At 44.2% G+C, this 21671-nt stretch overlaps 1 protein-coding gene and 1 non-coding gene across 9 annotated transcripts in view; both read right to left on the bottom strand.

Annotated features, from left to right (window-relative positions):
* The window catches only part of LOC112204054 (uncharacterized), an 86002-nt gene that overhangs the window by 11770 nt on the left and 52561 nt on the right, over positions 1-21671 (bottom strand). The window contains exons 5-13 of one of the 8 annotated variants that reach the window (XM_063781213.1): positions 19764-19873; positions 18570-18701; positions 15057-15272; positions 14617-14770; positions 14107-14172; positions 11894-11952; positions 10271-10799; positions 9755-10061; positions 4458-4693 (exon numbers count right to left, since the gene is read on the bottom strand). In XM_063781213.1, the coding sequence (XP_063637283.1) occupies positions 14731-14770; positions 15057-15272; positions 18570-18701; positions 19764-19873 (498 nt within the window). In that variant the 3' untranslated portion in view covers positions 4458-4693; positions 9755-10061; positions 10271-10799; ... (1 more) ...; positions 14107-14172; positions 14617-14730. The remainder of the gene's footprint in view (positions 1-4457; positions 4694-9754; positions 10062-10270; positions 10800-11893; positions 11953-14106; positions 14173-14616; positions 14771-15056; positions 15273-18569; positions 18702-19763; positions 19874-21671) is intronic. The other 7 variants (XM_063781212.1, XM_063781214.1, XM_063781215.1 and 4 more) reach the window with 7 other exon arrangements.
* Positions 3724-3827, bottom strand: LOC112209061 (U6 spliceosomal RNA). Its single transcript, XR_002943742.2, has one exon. It is a non-coding gene; the product is annotated as a U6 spliceosomal RNA (small nuclear RNA).

Here is a 21671-nt window from a genome sequence, read left to right as displayed (position 1 = left end):
CTCCTTAAGCTGATAAGCAACTTCAGCAAAGTCTCAGGATACAAAATCAATGTACAAAAATCACAAGCATTGCTATACACCAACAACAGACAATCAGAGAGCCAAATCATGAGTGAACTCCCATTCACAATTGCTTCAAAGAGAATAAAATACCTAGGAATCCAACTTACAAGGGATGTGAAGGACCTCTTCAAGGAGAACTACAAACCACTGCTCAAGGAAATAAAAGAGGATACAAACAAATGGAAGAACATTACATGCTCATGGGTAGGAAGAATCAATATCGTGAAAATGGCCATACTGCCCAAGGTAATTTACAGATTCAATGCTATCCCCATCAAGCTACCAATGACTTTCTTCACAGAATTGGAAAAAACTACTTTAAAGTTCATATGGAACCAAAAAAGAGCCCGCATCGCCAAGTCAATCCTAAGCCAAAAGAACAAAGCTGGAGGCATCACACTACCTGACTTCAAACTATACTACAAGGCTACAGTAACCAAAACAGCATGGTACTGGTACCAAAACAGAGATATAGATCAATGGAACAGAACAGAGCCCTCAGAAATAACGCCGCTTACCTACAACTATCTGATCTTTGACAAACCTGAGAAAAACAAGCAATGGGGAAAGGATTCCCTATTTAATAAATGGTGCTGGGAAAACTGGCTAGCCATATGTAGAAAGCTGAAACTGGATCCCTTCCTTACACCTTATACAAAAATCAATTCAAGATGGATTAAAGATTTAAACGTTAGACCTAAAACCATAAAAACCCTAGAAGAAAACCTAGGCATTACCATTCAGGACATAGGCGTGGGCAAGGACTTCATGTCTAAAACACCAAAAGCAATGGCAACAAAAGCCAAAATTGACAAATGGGATCTAATTAAACTAAAGAGCTTCTGCACAGCAAAAGAAACTACCATCAGAGTGAACAGGCAACCTACAACATGGGAGAAAATTTTCGCAACCTACTCATCTGACAAAGGGCTAATATCCAGAATCTACAATGAACTCAAACAAATTTACAAGAAAAAAACAAACAACCCCATCAAAAAGTGGGCGAAGGACATGAACAGACACTTCTCAAAAGAAGACATTTATGCAGCCAAAAAACACATGAAAAAATGCTCATCATCACTGGCCATCAGAGAAATGCAAATCAAAACCACTATGAGATATCATCTCACATCAGTTAGAATGGCAATCATTAAAAAGTCAGGAAACAACAGGTGCTGGAGAGGATGTGGAGAAATAGGAACACTTTTACACTGTTGGTGGGACTGTAAACTAGTTCGACCATTGTGGAAGTCAGTGTGGCGATTCCTCAGGGATCTAGAACCAGAAATCCCATTTGACCCAGCCATCCCATTACTGGGTATATACCCAAATGACTATAAATCATGCTGCTATAAAGACACATGTACACGTATGTTTATTGCGGCATTATTCACAATAGCAAAGACTTGGAACCAACCCAAATGTCCAACAATGATAGACTGGATTAAGAAAATGTGGCACATATACACCATGAAATACTATGCAGCCATAAAAAATGATGAGTTCATGTCCTTTGTAGGGACATGGATGAAATTGGAAACCATCATTCTCAGTAAACTATCGCAAGAACAAAAAACCAAACACCGCATATTCTCACTCATAGGTGGGAATTGAACAATGAGATCACATGGACACAGGAAGGGGAATATCACACTCTGGGGACTGTGGTGGGGAGGGGGGAGGGGGGAGGAATAGCATTGGGAGATATACCTAATGCTAGATGACGAGTTAGTAGGTGCAGCGCACCAGCATGGCACATGTATACATATGTAACTAGCCTGCACAATGTGCACATGTACCCTAAAACTTAAAGTATAATTAAAAAAAAAAAATAAATAAATAAATAAATAAATAAAATAAAATAAAATAAATGCAGTCTTGCTCTTAGCAAAGCTAAAGTGCAATGGTGTGATCATAGCTTACTGCAGCCTCAACCTTCTAGACTCAAGTGATCCTCCAGGCTTAGCCTCCCCAGTAGCTCGGACTACAGGTGTGCACTGCAATGTGTAGCTCATTTTTTTTTTTAATTTTTAGTAGAGACAAAGTGTCACTATGTTGACCAGGTTGGTGGTGATCTCCTACACTCAGGCAGTTCTCTCACCTCAGCCTTCCAAAATGCTGGGATTACAGGTGTGAGCTGCCACACCTGGCTGAGGGGGTTAATTTTTAATTATATAAAGAGCTCAAAGCAAATATTAGAAGGAGCCTAAATGCCTCCAGCAGTTGACTGGTACTGGTAAATTGTGATACATCCATATAATAAAATATTATGCAACCATGAAAAGGATTAAGATAGATCTATAGGTATTGGCACAAATGTCCACGAAATATGAAAATATGAAGTGATGTTCAATCACCATGTACGTATCTTGAAGGATATGGCCCATTTTCTCAACTGCAATTATTTCCTGAGATAAGATTATGGGTCTAAAGAGTGAAGGACATTTTTCACTTATTTAAAAGTATTTATTATTTTTATAATTTAATAAAAGATTAAACAGATCACTGAATTAGTAAAATACAAAGTAACTCTATAAATAAATGGAAAAGACACAGATACCCCAGGCATGGTGGCTCATGCTTATAATACCAGTACTTTGGGAGGGGGTGGTGGGGGGATTGCTTGAGGCCAGGAGTTCCAGACCAGCCTAAGAAACAAAGCAAGACCTCCTCTCTAGTAAAAATTAAAAAATAAAAATAATTGGCCAGGCATAGTGGCATGTGCCTATAGTCCCAACTACTGAGGTGGAAGGATCACCTGAGCCTAGGAGGTCAAGGCTGCAGTGAGTTGAGACTGTGCCACTACACTGAAACCTAGGAGACAGAGCGAGACTTCATCTCAAAAAAAAAAAAAAGGACAATAAAGAAATAAAGCTAATAAGCGAACATAAGGAAAGATAAAATATGTGACAAATAGGCTGGGCACATGGCTCACAGCTGTAATCAAGCACTTTGGGAGGCCAAGGCGGGTAGATCACGAGATCAGGAGTTTGAGACCAGCCTGATCAACATGGTGAAACCACGTTTCTACTAAAAATACAAAAATTAGCCAGGCATGGTGGCATGTGCCTGTAATCCCAGCTACTCAGGAGGCTGAGGCAGGAGAATCGCTTGAACCTGGGAGGCACAGGTTGCAGTGAGCCGAGATCGTGCCATTGCACTCCAGCCTAGTCGACAGAGTGAGACTGCGTCTCAAAAAAGAAAAAAGAATGGGTGACAAAGTAATAATATGAGGTCTTTCATTTATCACACAGAAAATAACTTGTTAAATTACAATACCTGTGTGGGCGAAGGTGCAGTGAAATGGCCATTTTCTTGTAGTATTAGTGGTGTTTAAAATGTATATAAGCCTTCCAGCATAAAGCTGGGAAATTTTTTTTAAGTCATACAGACAGTGACTCATTATACTGCCTCCTCCAACTCCTGGCCTCAAGCAATCCTCCCACCTCAGCCTCCCAAAGTGCTGGAATTACAGGCTGACAGCCACCATGCCTGAAAGCTTTGCAATTTACATCGAGGGTAATAAGAATGCTCATGCCCTGTGACTCACAGTAATCTCACTTCTGGAAATTTCACCTTTGGATATAATTCAACCTAAACAAAAGGACATATGCACAAACACAGTGAAAATCTGGGAGTAATTTTTTTCTCTTTTTTTAAAAAAATATGGAATGCTTCACAAATTTGCATGTCATTCTTTCATAGAGGCCGTGCCAATCTCTCTATTGTTCCAACTTAAGTATGTGTGCTACTGAGGCAAGCATGAGTAATTTAAGATAGAGTGGTTAAGTGAAATAAGGAAGAATTATGGAGAATTTAAAAATCTATGCTATTTATAGGCACCTAGTAACAGCTCAGTAAATATTAGCTGCTACTATTATTATTTTTATGGTAATTTCACTCAATTAAAAACTGTCATTAAAAATTACCATTGTCATGGAACGTAATGTCTCCTACTGTATAATTGTAAAAACAGATACAATTTGTCCCTTGGTATATGGGGGGATTAGTTCCAGCTCTCCCATTTCTGTGTATACCAAAATCCACGCATACTCAAGTTTTCGAAGTCAGTCCTGTGGAATCCACATATAACACAAATGGGAAAATTAGTGAGGTGTGGTGACAAGCACCTGTAGTCCCAGCTACTTGTGAGGCTGAGGCAGGAGGATTGCTTGAGCCCAGGAGGTTGAGGCTGCAGTGAGCCATAATTGCATCACTGCACTCCAGTCTGGGCAAAAGAGTGAGACAGAAGGTTGACTTTTTAATAGAATTTTTCTGTTCACTTGAAGATATGGTCAGGATTGTGGCATATGAAAATTCTTCATAAAATAACTATCTAATCCAATTAATGCTGGAATTGGGAACAGCAGAAGTGTCATCTCAGAGCTACTCACAATGAAAGGTGATGTCTGGGGCTCAGGTGTGTTGAGATCCCCATGCCTGGACTATGGGTGCTGAGTGGGATTTACTTGTCCATCCATTTTCTATATTCCAGCACTGGGAAACTAGGGTTTATCCATCTTGGTAAGATGTCATTTAAATTCCACTTCGCAAGAACCACAAATGGAAGAAAGGCCATGAAACCGCAGGACAGTACTTGTTCTCAAGGGAATCTTCAGCTTAGGTGGCTCTGTAAAAGAGAAATTACATTGTTGAAAAATCGTCGCAGGTCAGGTGAGGTGGCTCATACCTATAATCCCAGCCCACTGGGAGACTAAGGCAGGAGGATTCCGTGAGGCCAGGAGTTCAAGACCAGCCTGAGCAACACAGTGAAACCTCATCTCTACAAAAAATTAGAAAATGAACTGGGTGCAGTAAAACATTCGTATAGTCCCAGCTACTCTGGAGGCTGAAATAGGAGGATCGCTTGAGCCCAGGAAGTGGAAGCTGCAGTGAGCTCTGATCTCACCACTGCACTCCAGCCTCGGTGACAGAGTGAGACCCTGTCTCAAGATACACACAAACACACACACAAACACACACACACACACACCCAATCTCTGTCCAGCCTTGACTAATCAAAAGGGCTTTCTGGTTACAGAAGAGGTATGCTCTTTTGAGAGACCAGCAAGCTTGTTCACAGACTTTTCCTCATCCTCTGCTAAGTTTTCCAAGAACCCTCACCGCGGAAATGGAGTCTCTGGGAAAATGACCTAAATCTTTGGGTTACCAGGGGAGAAATATGCCTCCTTTGTCAATTAATAAATGGAACATCTGCCTTAAAATCCAGGGAGTTCTGCTAGAATGAATCACTCCCTAAGACCCTGACCAATGCATGGAACATGAAAAACTGAAGTTTAACTGGGCGCGGTGGATCACGCCTGTAATCCCAGCACTTTGGGAGGCTGAGGCGGGTGGATCACCTGAGGTCAAAAGTTCTAGATCAGCCTGGCCAACATGGTGAAACCCCGTCTCTACTAAAAATACAAAAATTAGTTAGGCATGGTGGTGGACACCTGTAATCCGAGCTACTCGCGAGGCTGAGGCAGGAAAATCGCTTGAACCCGGAAGACGGAGGTTGCAGTTACTTCTAGAAGAATTTCCATTAGCCCTTTGAAATCCTTCAACATTCATGAAGGCCAAAGAGTTTTCACCTAATTTAATCTGATGGGTATGTGACCAGAGTCTTTCTAGGGAATAGAGACTCCCAAACAGTTCAACTGGGAAGTGAGGAGAGAATTTATTACTCAAAATCAAAGGGAAATAAAAAGAGGCCAACATAGAATGTCATTATTCTTTCTTGGCGGGGAATGGATTCCAGAGTCATTCTGTGACCTTTACATGACCTCCTTATTAGCATCTAAAAGCTTCCAGTGTAGGATGCAGCCAGCTAGGTTCTCTTCTAATGTAATAAAATTTGCTTCGGCAAATCTTATGCAGAGCCATCTCCAGGCTCCAGTAACAATAGGCTATAAATTACTGGATCTCCCATTTGATACAATGAAGCATGAGCACGGTCCTGAATGACTCCTCTACATACTACTCTGGGTGGCTTGAAGTGAATTTGATACAAGAACTGGAGCGAGCACAAAGCAGAGCTAGATCTAGGATTAATGTGCTTGGACCCAGCTCCTCACTACTCACCTATGAGTCTAGTTCCAGAACCCAAGTAGAGGATGGGGAAACAAGGCTCCTGACTTTTTTTCCCTAATGTCTGCATCTCTTTCACATTTCTTATCTCCTTGCAAAGAAACTAAACAGGCTCAACTGAAATAACTAAATGATTAAACCCTATACAGAGAATCTCCAAAGACTGACAAAATATCATTCAAGACTGTTACACAGACAACCTTGAGGATGACTTGATGTACCAGTGATCTACAATATTTGGGATCATTCCAAATTCCCATCAAGGATCTGCCTATATCAACAAAGGAGCCAAGGACCAACCATTCAAATGGGCCCTGCTGCCAAGCCTTTTTTTTTTTTTTTTTTACAATGCCATCTCTTCATATTGTTCCATTTAACAAAACTGCAGCACTTCATCTATGCTTAAGTCCCTTGGCCAATGGTACAGAGTCAGAGTATGCTACTCCCTAGCAGGAAATCAACAGGATGACCTACTAAACACCATTCAGAAGATGCTAAGACCCATGAATTGCAACAGGAAAGAAAAGACAGAGAAATAGTCAGACAGGTACATGCTGTGCCAAAAATGCACTACAGCCCCCACCCAATTCTGCCTAATCCTAGCTGGGCTGACACCAACCTGATGAGACAGGCCTATAAGATCTCAAACTAAAACAGAAACTCCTGAACTGGGTTCTTTCGAGCCCAGGAAGCAGCAGTAACTCATTAAAGAACAGATAAGTTCTTAAGGTGAGGGAGAGTTTCAGATAAATGGAATGCTGGTAGAACACAGGGCCCAAAGGAGCAAAAGTTAACCTAAGCCCAGGTAGAACCTTGTTTACTAGAGTATTAGGCATGGGTTGGGGCAACTATTCTAACCAGAGAAACTGGCTTCAGTGAGGGCAAGTTGGCAATCCAAGGTATAGCATGCATAGGGCTGGCAAAATTCAGGGTGACTGAAGCAAAAGCTTCAGAACCAGAAAGACCACATCTGGGGGTAGAGCACAAAACTCTCAAGAGATGAATCTTTGTAAGAGTGAGGCAGAACTATATAGCAGTTTTAGGAGATCTGTTGGTGCCCAGCAAGAGCTCCAAATGGGCTATATGCAGGGATGCAGGCTGTAGTCTCAGGAGAGGAGGTTCACAAAAGTCATTCAGTCCAAGACCTCAAACTGTGTTCTCTACTAAAAGGAATCAAGGTTCCCTAGAGAAATGGCTGACTCCATGTATGGTGCAGTATATTGATCCTGGAACATCTTTTTTTGCCAGAAAGGAAGGAAGCCATCAAAGTCCAACAGGATCACGTCAAAAAGACATGAAAGTCAACCTGAAGAGATAATTATTAACCTAGATGAGACAATGTAAGCATCCAAAACAATAAAGACTGCAATGGCCTGAAATACATCAAATGCAAACAATAATCTATGAGTTCATAATGGTACTCAGAAAAAAAAAATACTGGTCATTAGAGGGAAGGTTACTAGGTCACTAATTTACTACTCTGAAAAGTGACTTAAGATGAGAGGTACGGTGGAGAATTAGCTATTTATTCCGTCTTTCCTGTACAAACATAAATTTTTAGGGAGATTGAAGCAGACGAAACAAATCTGGAAAAATGGAGGTAACTGCTTAATCTGCGGGTTGGGTGCATGGAGGGTCAACATATTTCTTTTGTGTATATTTGAACCCCCTACAAAAAAAGCACAAGACAGAATGTGAGCCAAGCAGCTTAGGGTTTAGGCAAGGCTTCTGCCTACAAGAGACACTAGGATATGAGGGGTAGTTTTAGCCCTAATGGGCTGAGCCAACTGGAGGTATATAGGGAAGTGCTAAATTGCACAGGTATCATGTTGCCCAGCACTTGATCAAATCCTAGATCCTAGGTCTGCTTGGTAGCATGCTTCCTAGGTAGTGGATCTGAGGCTACCTATAGAACTTCCTTTGCAGTCATAATTCGCTCAGAAACTACAAAAGTGCTTGCTCTTGAAAATGGAGTCTTTGTCCATTTCATGATTCTATAAAAGAATACCACAGACTGCATAATTTATAAAAAGGAAAAAAGGAAGGAAAGAAAAAAGGAACGAAGGAGGGAAGGAGGGAAAAAGGGAAGGAGGGAAGGAAAGGAAGGAAGGGAAAGAAGGAAAGGAAGGAAGGGAAAGAGAGAAAGAGGGAAGGAGGAAGGGAGGGAAGGAGGGAGGGAGGGAGAGAGAGAGGGAGGGAGGGGAAGGGAAGAAAAGGGAGGAGAAGGGAAAGGAGGAAGAAAAGGAAAGGAAAGGAATAAATTTTATTTCTTAACAGTTCTGGATGTTAGGAAGTCCAAGGTTGAGGGGCCTGCATCTGGTAAGGGTCTTCTTGCTGCATCATCCCACTACAGAAGGCAGAAGGAAAAGAGAGTGCAAGAAAGCAAGAGGGCAAAAGGGGCTGAACTCTGTTTTATAATAAGCCCACTCTGTGATTACTAATCTATTACCACAATAACAACACTAACTCATTCATGAAGGCTATTTTATAAGGCCCCACATCCCAACTGTTGCATTGAGGATTGAGTTTCCAGCACATAAACTTTGGGGGACACATTTAAACCATAGCAGAGCACTTAGGTTAATTCAACTAAGAGGAGCTGGGAAAATCAAAGGCATGAGAAAGGCAGCAAAAGCTAGCAGAGAGAAATGCATAGGTTAAGGAAAAAAGTCACAGTGAATCCTGTAGTGCAGGCTACTTTATCAAAAGCACCTAAAAAAGATCTCATTAACTCCCCCAGCTCACCTCCACCCACATCTAAAGAGCCACACACAGCACCACCAAAGGCAGCACGATGAGAACAGCATTCTCCTCAACAGACAAGCTGGGAGTATCTAGACACCTGACCTCAATAGCTCCAGAACAGCCCTAAAACATTTCCTCCCTAACCATCACTCAAGTCACCAGCTTGGAAAGTATTAAGAAAACCCGAATCCTGACACACCACTATGAAACAACTTAAAACAGCAGAGAACAACCCATTTAAACAGCAATGCCAGCTGTTGGGAAAAAAAGGAACAATGAGTAGAGGAGAAACAGACCTCTCGGGGTCCACCAAGACCCAGTCTCTCAGCTTCAGCACTTTTAAATGCAGAATCCATACCCCTCTGGGGCCTGTGGAGCTCCACAAGGCATGTTGTCGTCAAAGATAAATAAGCAGGCAAGCTGGCTAGAAAACCACTAAGGGTATTATTCTTTAAAGAATCTTTATAGGGTCAAAGAGGAATGGGTCTTAACTGGCTATGTGAACTCCCCACAGATTCTGAGGATGATGTCAGTATCCCTTTCCAGATGTGTTTAACACTTTGCAGTCACTTGTATTCCTGCCACTGAGTGCCAGTGCTTTGCTAATTTGAACTGATTCCAGCTCACGCTGACCCCAGCTCCCTGGATGTTACCATTAGCCAAGACTGTCACCCATACTGTACCCTTTCAAAGACTCCTAGAAACAGCTCTTCACCTACTCTTCCAAGACAAGTAAAAATGTCTGCCAAAGAAATGGGGAAAAAAGATTCAGAGAGTGAAAACAATTAATATACTAACAAGAGAGCAAAAAGCAAAGGGGGAGGAGAAACTAGGAAAATCATAGATGGGCTCTTACCTATTTCCAAAGCTGGGCTAATGTCCTTTTGCTTGTGTCTGAATAAGGCACCAATTTTAAGCTGCTAATGAAAAAAAGAAAAAGAGAAAGAAGCAGGCCCAGGCTGGGCGCAGTGGCTCATGCCTGTAATCCCAGCACTTTGGGAGGCCGAGGCGGGTGGATCACCCAAGGTCAGGAGTTCTAGACCAGCCTGGTCAACATGGTGAAACACCATCTCTACTAAAAATACAAAAAATTAGCGAGGCATGGTGGCACATGCCTGTAAATCCAGCTACTCAGGAGGCTGAGGCAGGAGAATTGCTTGAACCTGGAAGGCAGAGAATGCGGTTACCTGAGATCATGCCATTGCCCTCAAGCCACGGCAATGAGAACAAAATTCGGTAAAAACAAAACAAAACAAAACAAAACCACCATAAAATAACTCAGACTTAATTAAATACAACCCTAGTGGTGAATGACTAAAGATGGATTACTCATAACAGAGATAACAATCCAATAAGAATCCAGGCATCTTACCTTTTAATAACAAAAAAAATCCTTTCCTTCGAAAGTAACATCCTCTCAAGGCCAGGAATTCCATTAGTAGAAATCCTTCCTAAAAAACAAAATTCCTGGCCAGGCATGGGTTCACGTCTGTAATCTCAGCACTCTGGGAGGCTGAGGCGGGAAGATCACTTGATGTCAGGAGTCGAGGCGGGAAGATCACTTGACGTCAGGAGTTCGAGACTGGCCCGGCCAACATGGTGAAACCCCATCTCCACTAAAAATACAAAAATTAGCCTGCTGTGGTGGTGGGCACCTGTAATCCCAGCAACTTGGGAGGCTAAGGCAGGAGAATTTCTTGAACCCAGGAGGCAGAGGTTGCAGTGACCAGCAAGGTTGTGCCATTGCACCCCAGCCTGGGCGATAAGAGTGAAAACTCCATCTCAAAAAAAAAAAAAAAAAAAAATTCCTTTGGGAAGGCCTTCTACATAAAAATCTTCAACATGAGACTGGAAAAAAGGGTATGGGATCATCACCAGACCTTTGGCTTTTACAGCTCGAGCTATAAGAACAAAAAGAAAAAGGGATATCATTTAAACACAGTATGTAGAAAAGAATAATTATTGAATCTGTACTGGTCTTTAACTTTTACACTTTGATCTTTAATTCTGTTATTGTGATTGAGTCCAAAGAAAAATAGTATGAGTAAAATAAAAAGAACACCAAAAATGCTAATATTCTGTTTACCAAAGTCTGTAGTGAAATATCCCATTAAATCCAAGTGCAGTGACACACCCATAATCCCAAGCACTTTGGGAGGCTGAGGCGGGTGAATCTCCTGAAGTCAGGAGTTCAAGGCCAGCCTGGCCAACATGGTGAAACCCCAACTCTACTACAAATACAAAAATTAGGCAGGCGTGGTGGCAGAGGCCTGTAATCCCAGCTACTTAGGAGGCTGAGGCAGGGAGAATTGCTTGAACCCAGGAGGTGAGCTTGCCATGAGCTGAGATCATACCACTGCACTCCAGCGTGGGTGACAGAACAAAACTTCAACCTCCAAAAAAAAAAAAAAAAAAAAAAAACAGCTAGCAGGTGACATTTGCTATGGGGAGACTAGGGATATGATCTTGCTGCAATCCTTCCATTTTAGTAAATCTAAACAGTGTGAATCCATTCTGTTTCGTCCCCACTCCACTCCAGAGCCAAAACAAGAAAATCAATTATATTTCTAGTTCTTTAAAAACATATCTAACTAAATCATCTAATTAAAAGATAATATGCATGGTTCCATACTCTAAAAGAAAACTTATGTCCTGCATATCATGGACATTTGATGAATGCTTATTCAGTTGACTGGTGTAGACTTCAATAATAACCTGTTCAATGCATTATGCCAGATGAATCTTGCATCTCAAAAGTAGAACAAATATTGTTCTTTCAGTTTTGTCTACCCATAAATGCAATATTTACTAATAAAAAGAAAATGAGTTTATTGCTCTAGAGAGTATGAGAATTTTGACAACATCAATTCTCCTGTCCTAGGACATAATTAATACTTAGAGGCATACTATTTCATGTGGAAGCTACCATTAAATCAATGTTAAGTGTTAATTACCTCACATAATCTTCTAATCTGACTTAAGACTGAAGACGTACCTCACAAAGTTGATTTATCAAGTTGTAAATCTTCACCTGTTGAATTCATAAGTTCATGTCTGAAAGGTGAGAATAAATACTTAATATTCACTAGGCAATATTCAGCAAAGTAATATCCACTAGTACATATTTAATATTTCATCATGAACTGTGGGTGTGAAGAGAAAAGACAGGCTGGGCGCAGTGGCTCACACCTGTAATCCCAGCAGTTGGGGAGGCCGAGGCAGGCAGATCATGAGGTCAGGAGTTCGAGACCAGCCTGGCCAACATGGTAAAACCACGTCTGTACTAAAAGTACAATAATTAGCTGGGCATGGTGGCAGGCACCTGTAATCCCAGCTACTCGGGAGGCTGAGGCAGGAGAATTGCCTGAACCCAGGAGGTGGAGGTTGCAGAAACCATTATCACGCCACTGCATTCCAGCCTGGGCAAGAGAGCAAGATTCTGTCTCAATCAATCAATCAATAAAAATATAAGGAGGAAGCATTTACTGTGTATTTATATGTCTGGTATTATGTGAAGCACTTTACTATCTTATCAAATCTTCGGGACAGATCTTCAGTTCTCATGACCACAAAAGAGGATACTAAAGCTCAGACAGGAGAAGAGACGTGGCCAGCCTGTGTCCCCAGGGCCTATGGTCTTACCACTAGGTTACAGTGTTTCCAGATATCACATGTTGTGAGATTTTTGCTTTAAAATGAACCAAAAAAAAACCAAAGGTGAAAAAGGCATAAGCTATTAAAAAGTGGGAGAAACACTAAGAGAACCTTAAGCATGTAACTAAAAATATTATGGAAATGTTATTGAATTCATTAGCAAATTTAGTGCTAGGTTTTCATTGAGGAGTAGGTTATATTACTCATGATGAAGAAAAATGTTCATTTTAAGTATATTAACATAAATACCATCAATATTGTTTATCATGTTTAAATGTTCACTTAAAGCAATTCAGTTAAAATTCTGCATATCATACAATTTTATAGTTTGCTAGTAGGTTACAAGTAAATAGTCACCCAAATAAAAACATCAGTTTTCCACTGGTTGTTGCTCTTTTTTAGGTGAGTATTTGATGTATACCAACAGAGAGAGGATAATAACAAATCGCTAATTTCTTTCATCACTATATAAAGGTGGCTTCAGGATAGAATAGTATCAGGGCAATGATGAATTTGAAATCTAACATCAATTCAGTGATGCATCAAGATAAAAGTAGAGACAACAGGGGCACCTTGGTGAGTACTGAACATTTTATTTATTTATTTATTTTGAGATGGAGTTTTGCTCTTTTTGCCCAGGCTAGAGTGCAATGGTGCAACCTCGGCTCACCGCAACCTCTGCCTCCTGGGTTCAAGCGATTCTCCTGCCTTGGCCTCCCGAATAGCTGGGATTACAGACATGTGCCACCACACCCGTCTAATTTTGTATTTTTAGTAGAGACGGGGTTTCTCCATGTTGGTCAGGCTGGTCTCGAACTCCCGACCTAGATATCTGCCTGCCTTGGCCTCCCAAAGTGCTGGGATTACAGGTGTGAGCCACCGCGCCCAGATGAATTCCAAATTTAACAAAGCAGACTAAGAGAAACAATTCATTTAAAAAAATAATATTTGGCCAGGCATGGCGGCTCACACCTGTAATCCCAGCACTTTGGGAGGCTGAGGTGAGTGGATCAGGAGGTCAGCAGTTCAAGACCAGCCTAGCCAAGATCATGAAACCCCATCTCTACTAAAAATACAAAAATCAGCCAGGCGTGGTGGCTGGTGCCTGTAATCCTAGCTGCTCGGGAGGCTGAGGCAGAGAACTGCTTGAACCCGGGAGGCGGAGGTTGCAGTGAGCCGAGATCGTGCCACTGCACTCCAGCCTGGGCGACAGAGTGAGCTCCATCTCAAAAAAAATAAATAAATAATTCAATGAAATCCCTAAGATCCAGGGCTTTCCAATAAATATGTAAATAAATTTCCAATCTCCATACTGAAAGTTTAAAAGAAATGCTAACTAATAACTAAAGAAATACAACTTTTCCTCAGCTTTGCAGCAATCTAGAAACAAAGTGTGTAGACACTACAAAGCACCTTACAAGGAGAAACATGTAAGGATGGCATGACTCGCCGGCAGCCCTGGGCTTGTCCACGGTACCCCCATGATGAACAGTAACTCCATTGTGTAAACGCCCATGAACATAAGATTACAGGATTTTTCCAGTTTAGACATACCATATTTTCTTTCAGACAATTCTTCAGTTTGTTTACGTAGATCAGCGATACGATGATTCCATTTCTCTGAAAATCAAGCAAAAGTTGCTTCTCAATAACACGTCCCTATGTCAGAGCAGCACTAACGTATAATGACTGATTTCATATATTTTACATTCTAACAGTCCATATCATTTTACTGCTTTCAAGAAAAAATTTCCCCTTTTTGGTGGTTCTTAGAATTGGTTTAATGGGAGACTATTAGAGAAGCTGAAAAGCAGGAGGGCAGAAAAGTTCAATCAAATTAAACACAATAACAGGGAGGTCACAATGAGGCGGTCTCCAGGGGTCTTTTAGCAAACTTCCTAAAACATGTCTCAGCTGTGTGAAATAAGACTTTACAGCAGCCGGGTGCAGTGGTGCAGGCCTGTAATCCCAGCACTTTGGCAGCAGAGGCAGGTGGATCGCTTTGAGCTCAGGGCAACATAGCCAAAACCCCCCTCCCTAGCCCCAACCCCACCCCGTCCCTACCAAAAATACAAAACAGCAGGGCATGGTGGCGGGCGCCTGTAGTCCCAGCTTCTCAGGAGGCTGAGGCAGGAGAATCACCCGAACCCAGGAGGCAGACATTGCAGTGAGCCAAGATCACGCCACTGCCAGCCTGGATGACAGAGCAAGACTCCACCTCAAAAAAAAACAAAAACAAAAACACAAGGTTAAGAGGGACCCCCGACCTTACAGATACAAGTTTAAGAGGGACCCCTAAGCAAAAAATGCCAACCCTTTTCCTCCCAATCATTGAAACACCAGGAGGGTGTAACAGTTTTGCAGCCTAGCTGTAGCAGGCTGATGCCCCCAAGATGCCCATATCCTAATCCCGGGAACTGGTGAACATGACCTTATATGGCAAAAGGGGCTTTGCAGATATAATGAAGTTAAGGGTCTTTGGCTTTTGGGGTTGATGTACTCACTCGGATCCTTGTAAGAGCAGAGCAGGTGATGGAGAGGGTGGGAGGTGTAGTGACAGAAGCAGGAAACTCCAGTCATTCGAGACGGGCAGCACAAGCTGAGGAGTGCAGGCCACCTCTACGGCCAGGAAACGGATTCTCCCGCAGAGCCTCAGAAGCCACCGACCCTGCTCCCACCTTGACTCAGTAGGACTTACTGTAGAATTCTGGCCTTCAGACCTGTAAGGGAATACATTTTGGTTGTTTTAAGTCACTAAGTGTGTGGTAATTTGTTGCAGCAGCCACAGGAAACTAGTATTGTAGTGAAGCCTCAAAACCCCCCTGAAGGGGCTGGGCTCAGTGGCTCATGCCTGTAATCCCAGCACTTTGGGAGGCCGAGATGGGTGGATCACTTGAGGTCAGGAGTTCGAGACCAGCCCAGCCAACATGGTGAAATGCCATCTATACAAAAAATACAAAAACTAGCCGGGCATGGTGGCACATGCCTGTAATCTCAGCTACTCAGGAGGCTGAGACAGGAGAACTGTTTCAACCCAGTGGGGCGGAGGTTGCAGTGAACTGAGATTCCACCACTGCACTCCAGCCTGGGTGACAGAGCGACGCTCCATCTCGAAAACAAAACAAAACAAAAAAACCCCACCTGAAGGTTTCCAGTTCTGCCAGCAGTCTCCCACCCAACCCCCAGAAGCAGACATTCCATTGCTGTGGGCCATGGACAGGCAGAAGGAAGCACCTCCTCATGGCAGAGGCCTACCCAGGAGAAACCCAAGGGAAGGCACTGCTGGGCTGGCCCCTCTCTGCTAAGGCCATATTCTGTTTTTTTTTTTTGAGGCCAGTTTCACTCTGTCTCCCAGACTGGAGTGCAGGGGCACAATCTCGGCTCACTTCAACCTCTGCCTCCCCAGTTCAAGCGATTATCCTGCCTCAGTCTCCTGAGTAGCTGGGATTACAGGAGTGTAGCATGCCTAGCTAATTTTTGTATTTATAGTAGAGATGCGGTTTTGCCATGTTGCCCAGGCTGGACTCGAACTCCTTGCCTCAAGTAGTCCACCTGTCTCAGCCCCGCAAAGTGCTGGTATTACAGGAGTGAGCCACTGCACCCAGCATTTGCCAAGACCTTTGATGGCAGGCTTCCTCCAGGTGATCAGTCCTTGTCTGGTCTGGCTCTGCCCCACTCTCCTTCTCACCTAGTTGGAATCCCTGGCTACTTTTCAGTAGAGGAGAGTGTGTACCCCAATCCCAGCTTGGTTCAGATCTGCATTTAACTCATGGAACCTGGCTGCTCCCCAGGTCCTGAAGAAAAAAACGGTCTCTCTGTGGGTATGATAAAGGATGGGCCTGTCCCCAGGACCCTGTGAGAGGGAAGCCCAATGTCCCACCAGGTTGGCAGGGCTGGGGAAGGGAAAGTGTTATGGCAGCCCCAAGAAAAAAAAGAGGCAGCAGAGGGAGCAGGACAGCGCTCACATGGAACTCATGCCACTGCCTGAGTGAGGGGAGGGAGGAGTGCACGCCAGTGACGTCAGGGGGCAGAGAGGCGCAGTTCCAGGGCAGCTTTCCCCCTCACTTCCTGCCATGTTACTCTGATCGCCTCCAGGTGAGCCTGCCCACTTTGTGCCCAGGGGCCTGTAGAAAACCACAGCTCCCCATGGTTATGGCCCCAGGAGTGGGGCAGAGCAGGGAGGAGTCCTGGACAGAGGAGAGGCAGGGGCAGGAGGGAGTAGGCCTCAAACTCCAGGAGGGGGCCCTTCTCATGGGTCCTGCTTTCTGGCTTCTCCTTCCTTACCCCTGGGCTGATCACTTGGGGAAGAACTGAGACAAAGTTTCTCACCCTCAGGCCCAAAGGGTTTAATTACTGGGCCCTTAGGGAGGTGTGAGCCCCCTGAAAGGATGCAAGGTTTTGTTTTGTTTTGTTTTTTGAGACAGAGTTTCGCTCCTGTCGCCCAGGCTGGAGTGCAGTGGCGTGATCTCACCACACTACAACCTGCGCCTCCCAGGTTCAAGTGATTCTCCTGCCTCAGCCTCTGGAGTAGCTGGGATTACAGGTGGCTGCCACCACGCCTGGCTAATTTTTTGTATTTTTAGTAGAGACAGGGTTTCGCCATGTTGGGCAGGCTGGTCTTGAACTCCTGACCTCAGGTGATCCGACTGGCTCCGCCTCCCAAAGTTCTGGGATTACATGAGCCACTGTGCTTGGCCACGACGAAAGGTTTTGTGTGGAAAGCATGTACATGCCTTTCTGGGAAAACAGTCCACAGCTCTCATTCTCAGCAGGCTTCACGGTCAGAAAAGGTTAGAACTCTTGCTACAGAGCTGTGGAAGCAGCCAGGTGAGGGGCTTGCCAAGGGCACTCTGGGCACTACCTGGGCACTCTCGAGCCCATCATCCCCTAGGCAGGCTGCACTGCTTGGTATTTGCAGAGCTGAGGGGGTGGGGCATGTGGGGACTGTGAAATCGCCCTGAGATGACCCACAGTCCTCAGCTGGGAAGTGAGCGCTGCATCTCCTGCAGCGTCCTCCATCCCTAGAGCCATGGGGCCAGGAGAACTGGCCCTTGCAGCAAGTGAAAAGCCTATTATTGATTCCCTCCCTAGCCATGTAGACAGTGAACCAAGACACTCATATCAGGTAAATGCCTTGTTCTCTGTTACCGAGGTAACCAGTAGGCATTCCCAGATACAGCGAAGGTCCTCACACCAAGATATGCACCTGGCCACCTGAGGAAAGAGAAAGGACTATCTGAGGGGATGGAGCTGAGCTGGGTGTGGAGTGGTCCTTGTGGGTCTTGGAGAGTGGGAGGGGGAGCAGCATGAGCCAGGCCTCGAGGCAGAAGGACAACCAGGAGACAGCCTGGAAAAAGTGCTAGACCCACAAGGGCTCAAGGCTGGCCAGAGGGGAGGTGGGATAGGCTGCAAAGTCCTGAGGTCTGAAGATTGGCCCTGGCAGGAAGAAACCAGGTAAGGTGGGGTGTTACCTACACCCTCGGGGCCAGATGCAGGCCAGAGCCAGCCAATTACCAGGCCCTTAGGGAGGTGTGAGCCCCTTGAAATGATGCAAGCTTTTTTGTTTTTGTTTTGGAGACGGAGTTTCGCTCTTGTCGCACAGGCTGGCACCTTTGCCCAGAGCAGGCACCAAGACTTCTGGCTCTGGGTGTGACCTCAGTCTGGGTAAAAGCCCCAGCCCCCACCAGGACCACCTACCCCCTAGACTACTTCAGGTGCTGAGCCCAAGCCAGGGGCAGGAAGCTAAACTGATGCCTAGGGTAATCCCAACAAAGTCCCTGGTTCCCCGCAGCTATGGGGCTGACAGGGAATTACAGCCCAAACCCCAGATGCTGGCTCTCAAACTAACACTGAGCCCTCAGTGCCCACAGGGAGATACAATCAGCGCACTTTCCAGATGGGGAAATGGGATCAGAGAAGTGCAACAGCCTTGCCCAATGCCCCAGACCAGGGCTCCAGGCCCACAGTGTTCTTTTGTCACTGTGTTCAGAGGGCAGCAGCTGCTGTGATGTACCCACCTGAGCCTGGCAGCTTTCTCCAACTTTGGAAGCCCAGGAGCATGGCCCCTGTCCACAGATGCACCTGGCATGAGGCGTGCCCAGAGGGACAGAGGCAGATGAGTTTCGTCTCCTCCACTGGATTGTGAGGGCCTAGAAGGAGACAAGGGTCTGCTTGAGAAGGCAGTGAATAGCGAGCAGCCTGAGGCAGTGCCCCTCTGGATGGATGCACAGTGCCTGGATGGAACCTGGCTCAGACAGAGCTCAGTTCTGCAGGTCCCTGAGGCATGGAGAGTTCACAGCTACCAAGTGTAGGAGTCTGGATTCAAAGCCAACGGCGTGACTCCAAAGTCCCTGCCCTAGCCCCTGGACCACCCTTGCAGGCCCATCAGATGCCCAGGCCAGCAGCACAGCCGGCCAAGACCAGGGAAACTTGGGGAGCCTCAGAGCACCCCCAGGTATTCCAACCTAATCCTGGTACCCCGCCTCTCACCACCCTTCTTCCTGCTTTAACCTCAACCCCTACACAAAGCCTGGGCCACTTAATGTGGCATCAAACAGATGCCTCAATAAATCAGTCTAATCTTGAAAAATAAAAAGACTTAACAGATATACAACTGCACGTTAGAATGCTAAAGACAATAAACATATAACAACTTAAAGTACATATAAATTCAATATATATCCAATCATTGTAACTATGACACAGTAGAATATTAAAATACTATTTTCAAAATGTATACAAGCTTAATGTTCTATGTATTCAAACTATTTATTCAAAATACAAATCATCAACATAAATTGCCACTAATATTCAGTCCCTTCACAGGACACATGATTCACTGGGAGTTAATTAGCAGCCGGCAGGCAGTGACACACAGCAAAAATGAAAACCAAGAGGTGAAATAGTTCTGAAATAAAGGTTTTAAAGCTAACAGAAATCACTGAATTACTAAGTCATTAGCACTAATTTTGAGCCAACTAACTAATTAATATGAGATGATACAATGTCCTATACTTTGGTAAATACAGACTATGTTTAAACAATGTCTGTAACGTGACTTGTAAAATGCTCCTGGCTTTACAAAGATGTGATTAAGATGTAGTAACACATGCTAAACCACTTCCCCCTGCAGAGCATGTGGTAACTTTCATCAGTCACATTGAGAGTCCAGAAGATAAAGGAAAAGGTCATGGATTTCGCTGAGAACTTACCAGAGTTGAACTCCCTCATTTTCCGTTCCCCAGCATTGGCGGGTTCTGGGACTGGTGGCTGTGGTGGCTCGTTGGTCTTTGTCTCTTAGAAGGTGGGGAATAATCATCATCTTGAAAAAGAAAAAATGGTCATTACTGAAGGAACCATCTTAGGTTACAGCCACCTCTGGGTCAATTCCCAACATTCAAAAGCTGAGCAGGGCTTTAAAGCTATCTTATTAATAATTATTTCTGTATTGCGAACTTCAGCATACTTTTTTCTAGTTACATTTGAAATGTTATTCTTTTGGGATGTGCTCAAGTGAGTACTGCTTTTTCCTCTGCCTTGCTTCATTACTTTTTAGTTTCCTTCATTTGAATCATCATTGTAAGTCTCCCCTTCTCCTCAAATAACTTTCAAATTGCTGCCAAGAACTATGTTCTATCTTAAGGCTTTTGAGAAAAAACTTTCAACGAAGATAGCCTCGTAAAGTTATACAAATATAGAAGGAACGGGATAAAATAAAGCTTAGATTGGAAAAAAATATTTAAGATTATACAAAATTCACGCGTAAACAAGGGAAGCTGAGTAATTGTATGTTCAAATACTTTTAACAAGTGCAAAACATGTAGGCTTAAAGAAATAGAGCTGGCCAGGCATGGTGGTTCACGCCTGTAATTCCAACAGTTTGGGAGGCCGAGGCAGGCAGATAACTTGAGGTCAGGAATTAGAGACCAGCCTGGCCAACAGAGTGAAACCCTCTCTCAACTAAAAATACAAAAATTAGGCCAGGAGTGATGGCTCATGCCTGTGATCCCAGCACTTTGAGAGGCCGAGGTGAGTAGATCACCTGAGGTCAGGAGTTTGAGACCAGCCTAACCAACATAGAGAAACCCCGTCTCTACTAAAACTACAACATTAGCCGGATGTGGTAGAACATGCCTGTAATCCCAGCTACTCGGGAGGCTGAGGCAGGAGAATCCCTTGAACCCGAAAGGCAAAGATTGTGGTGAGCCAAGATTGTGCCATTGCACTCCAGCCTGGGCAAAAACAGCGAAACTCCCTCTCAAAAACAAAAAAAAGAAAAAATTAGCCAGGCGTGGTGGCGCATGCCTGTAATCCCAGCTACTTGGGAGGCTGAGGCAGGAGAATCGCTTGAACCCAGGAGGCTGAAGTTGCGGTGAGCTGAGACTGCACCATTGCACTCCAGCCTGGGTAGCAGAGCAAGACCCTGTCTCAAAAAAAAAAAAAAAAAAAAAGAGAGAGAGAGAGAAAGAAAGAAAGAGGGCTACATTATTTATGAAATAGATACTGTTAACTCAGTCACCAGAAAGCCTGTGTATAAATGAGCAGTGAGATATTCAAGCACAGCACACACACACTTCTCAGGACAGCTGTCGTGAGAGTTCCGTGCTCATTTCCTTCTGGATACATCAGCAACTCACTCTGCTATGATCCTGCAATACATCTCATGTTAGAATTAGAGACATCTGGGCCAGGCACAGTGGCTGACGCCTATAATCCTAACACTTTGGGAAGCCGAGGCAGGCAGATCACCTAAGGTCAGGAGTTCGAGACCAGCCTGGCCAACATGGTGAAACGCTGTCTCTACCAAAGATACAAAAAATTAGCTGGGCATGGTGGCGCGCGCCTGTAATCCCAGCTACTCGGGAGCCTGAGGCAGGAGAATCGCTTGAACCCGGGAGGTGGAGGTTGCAGTGAGCCGAGATCGTGCCACTGCACTCCAGCATGGGGGACGGAGCAAGGCTCTGTCAAAAAAAAAAAAAAAAAAAAAATTGGAGACATCTGGATCAAATCAGCTGCCAGTCTCGCAAACTGTCGGGTAACATCCTATTAAGATTGCTGCTTACACATCATCTATAAAATACTGAAAATATCATTCTAAGAAATCTTTTTTTTTTATTTTG

The sequence above is a fragment of the Pan troglodytes genome, chromosome 8 (genome assembly GCF_028858775.2).
Source record: "Pan troglodytes isolate AG18354 chromosome 8, NHGRI_mPanTro3-v2.0_pri, whole genome shotgun sequence".
In the NCBI taxonomy this organism is placed as follows: Eukaryota; Metazoa; Chordata; class Mammalia; order Primates; family Hominidae; genus Pan; species Pan troglodytes.
The sequence above is the reverse complement of the archived record's forward strand: the minus strand, read 5'-3'. Positions and strand labels throughout refer to the sequence as shown.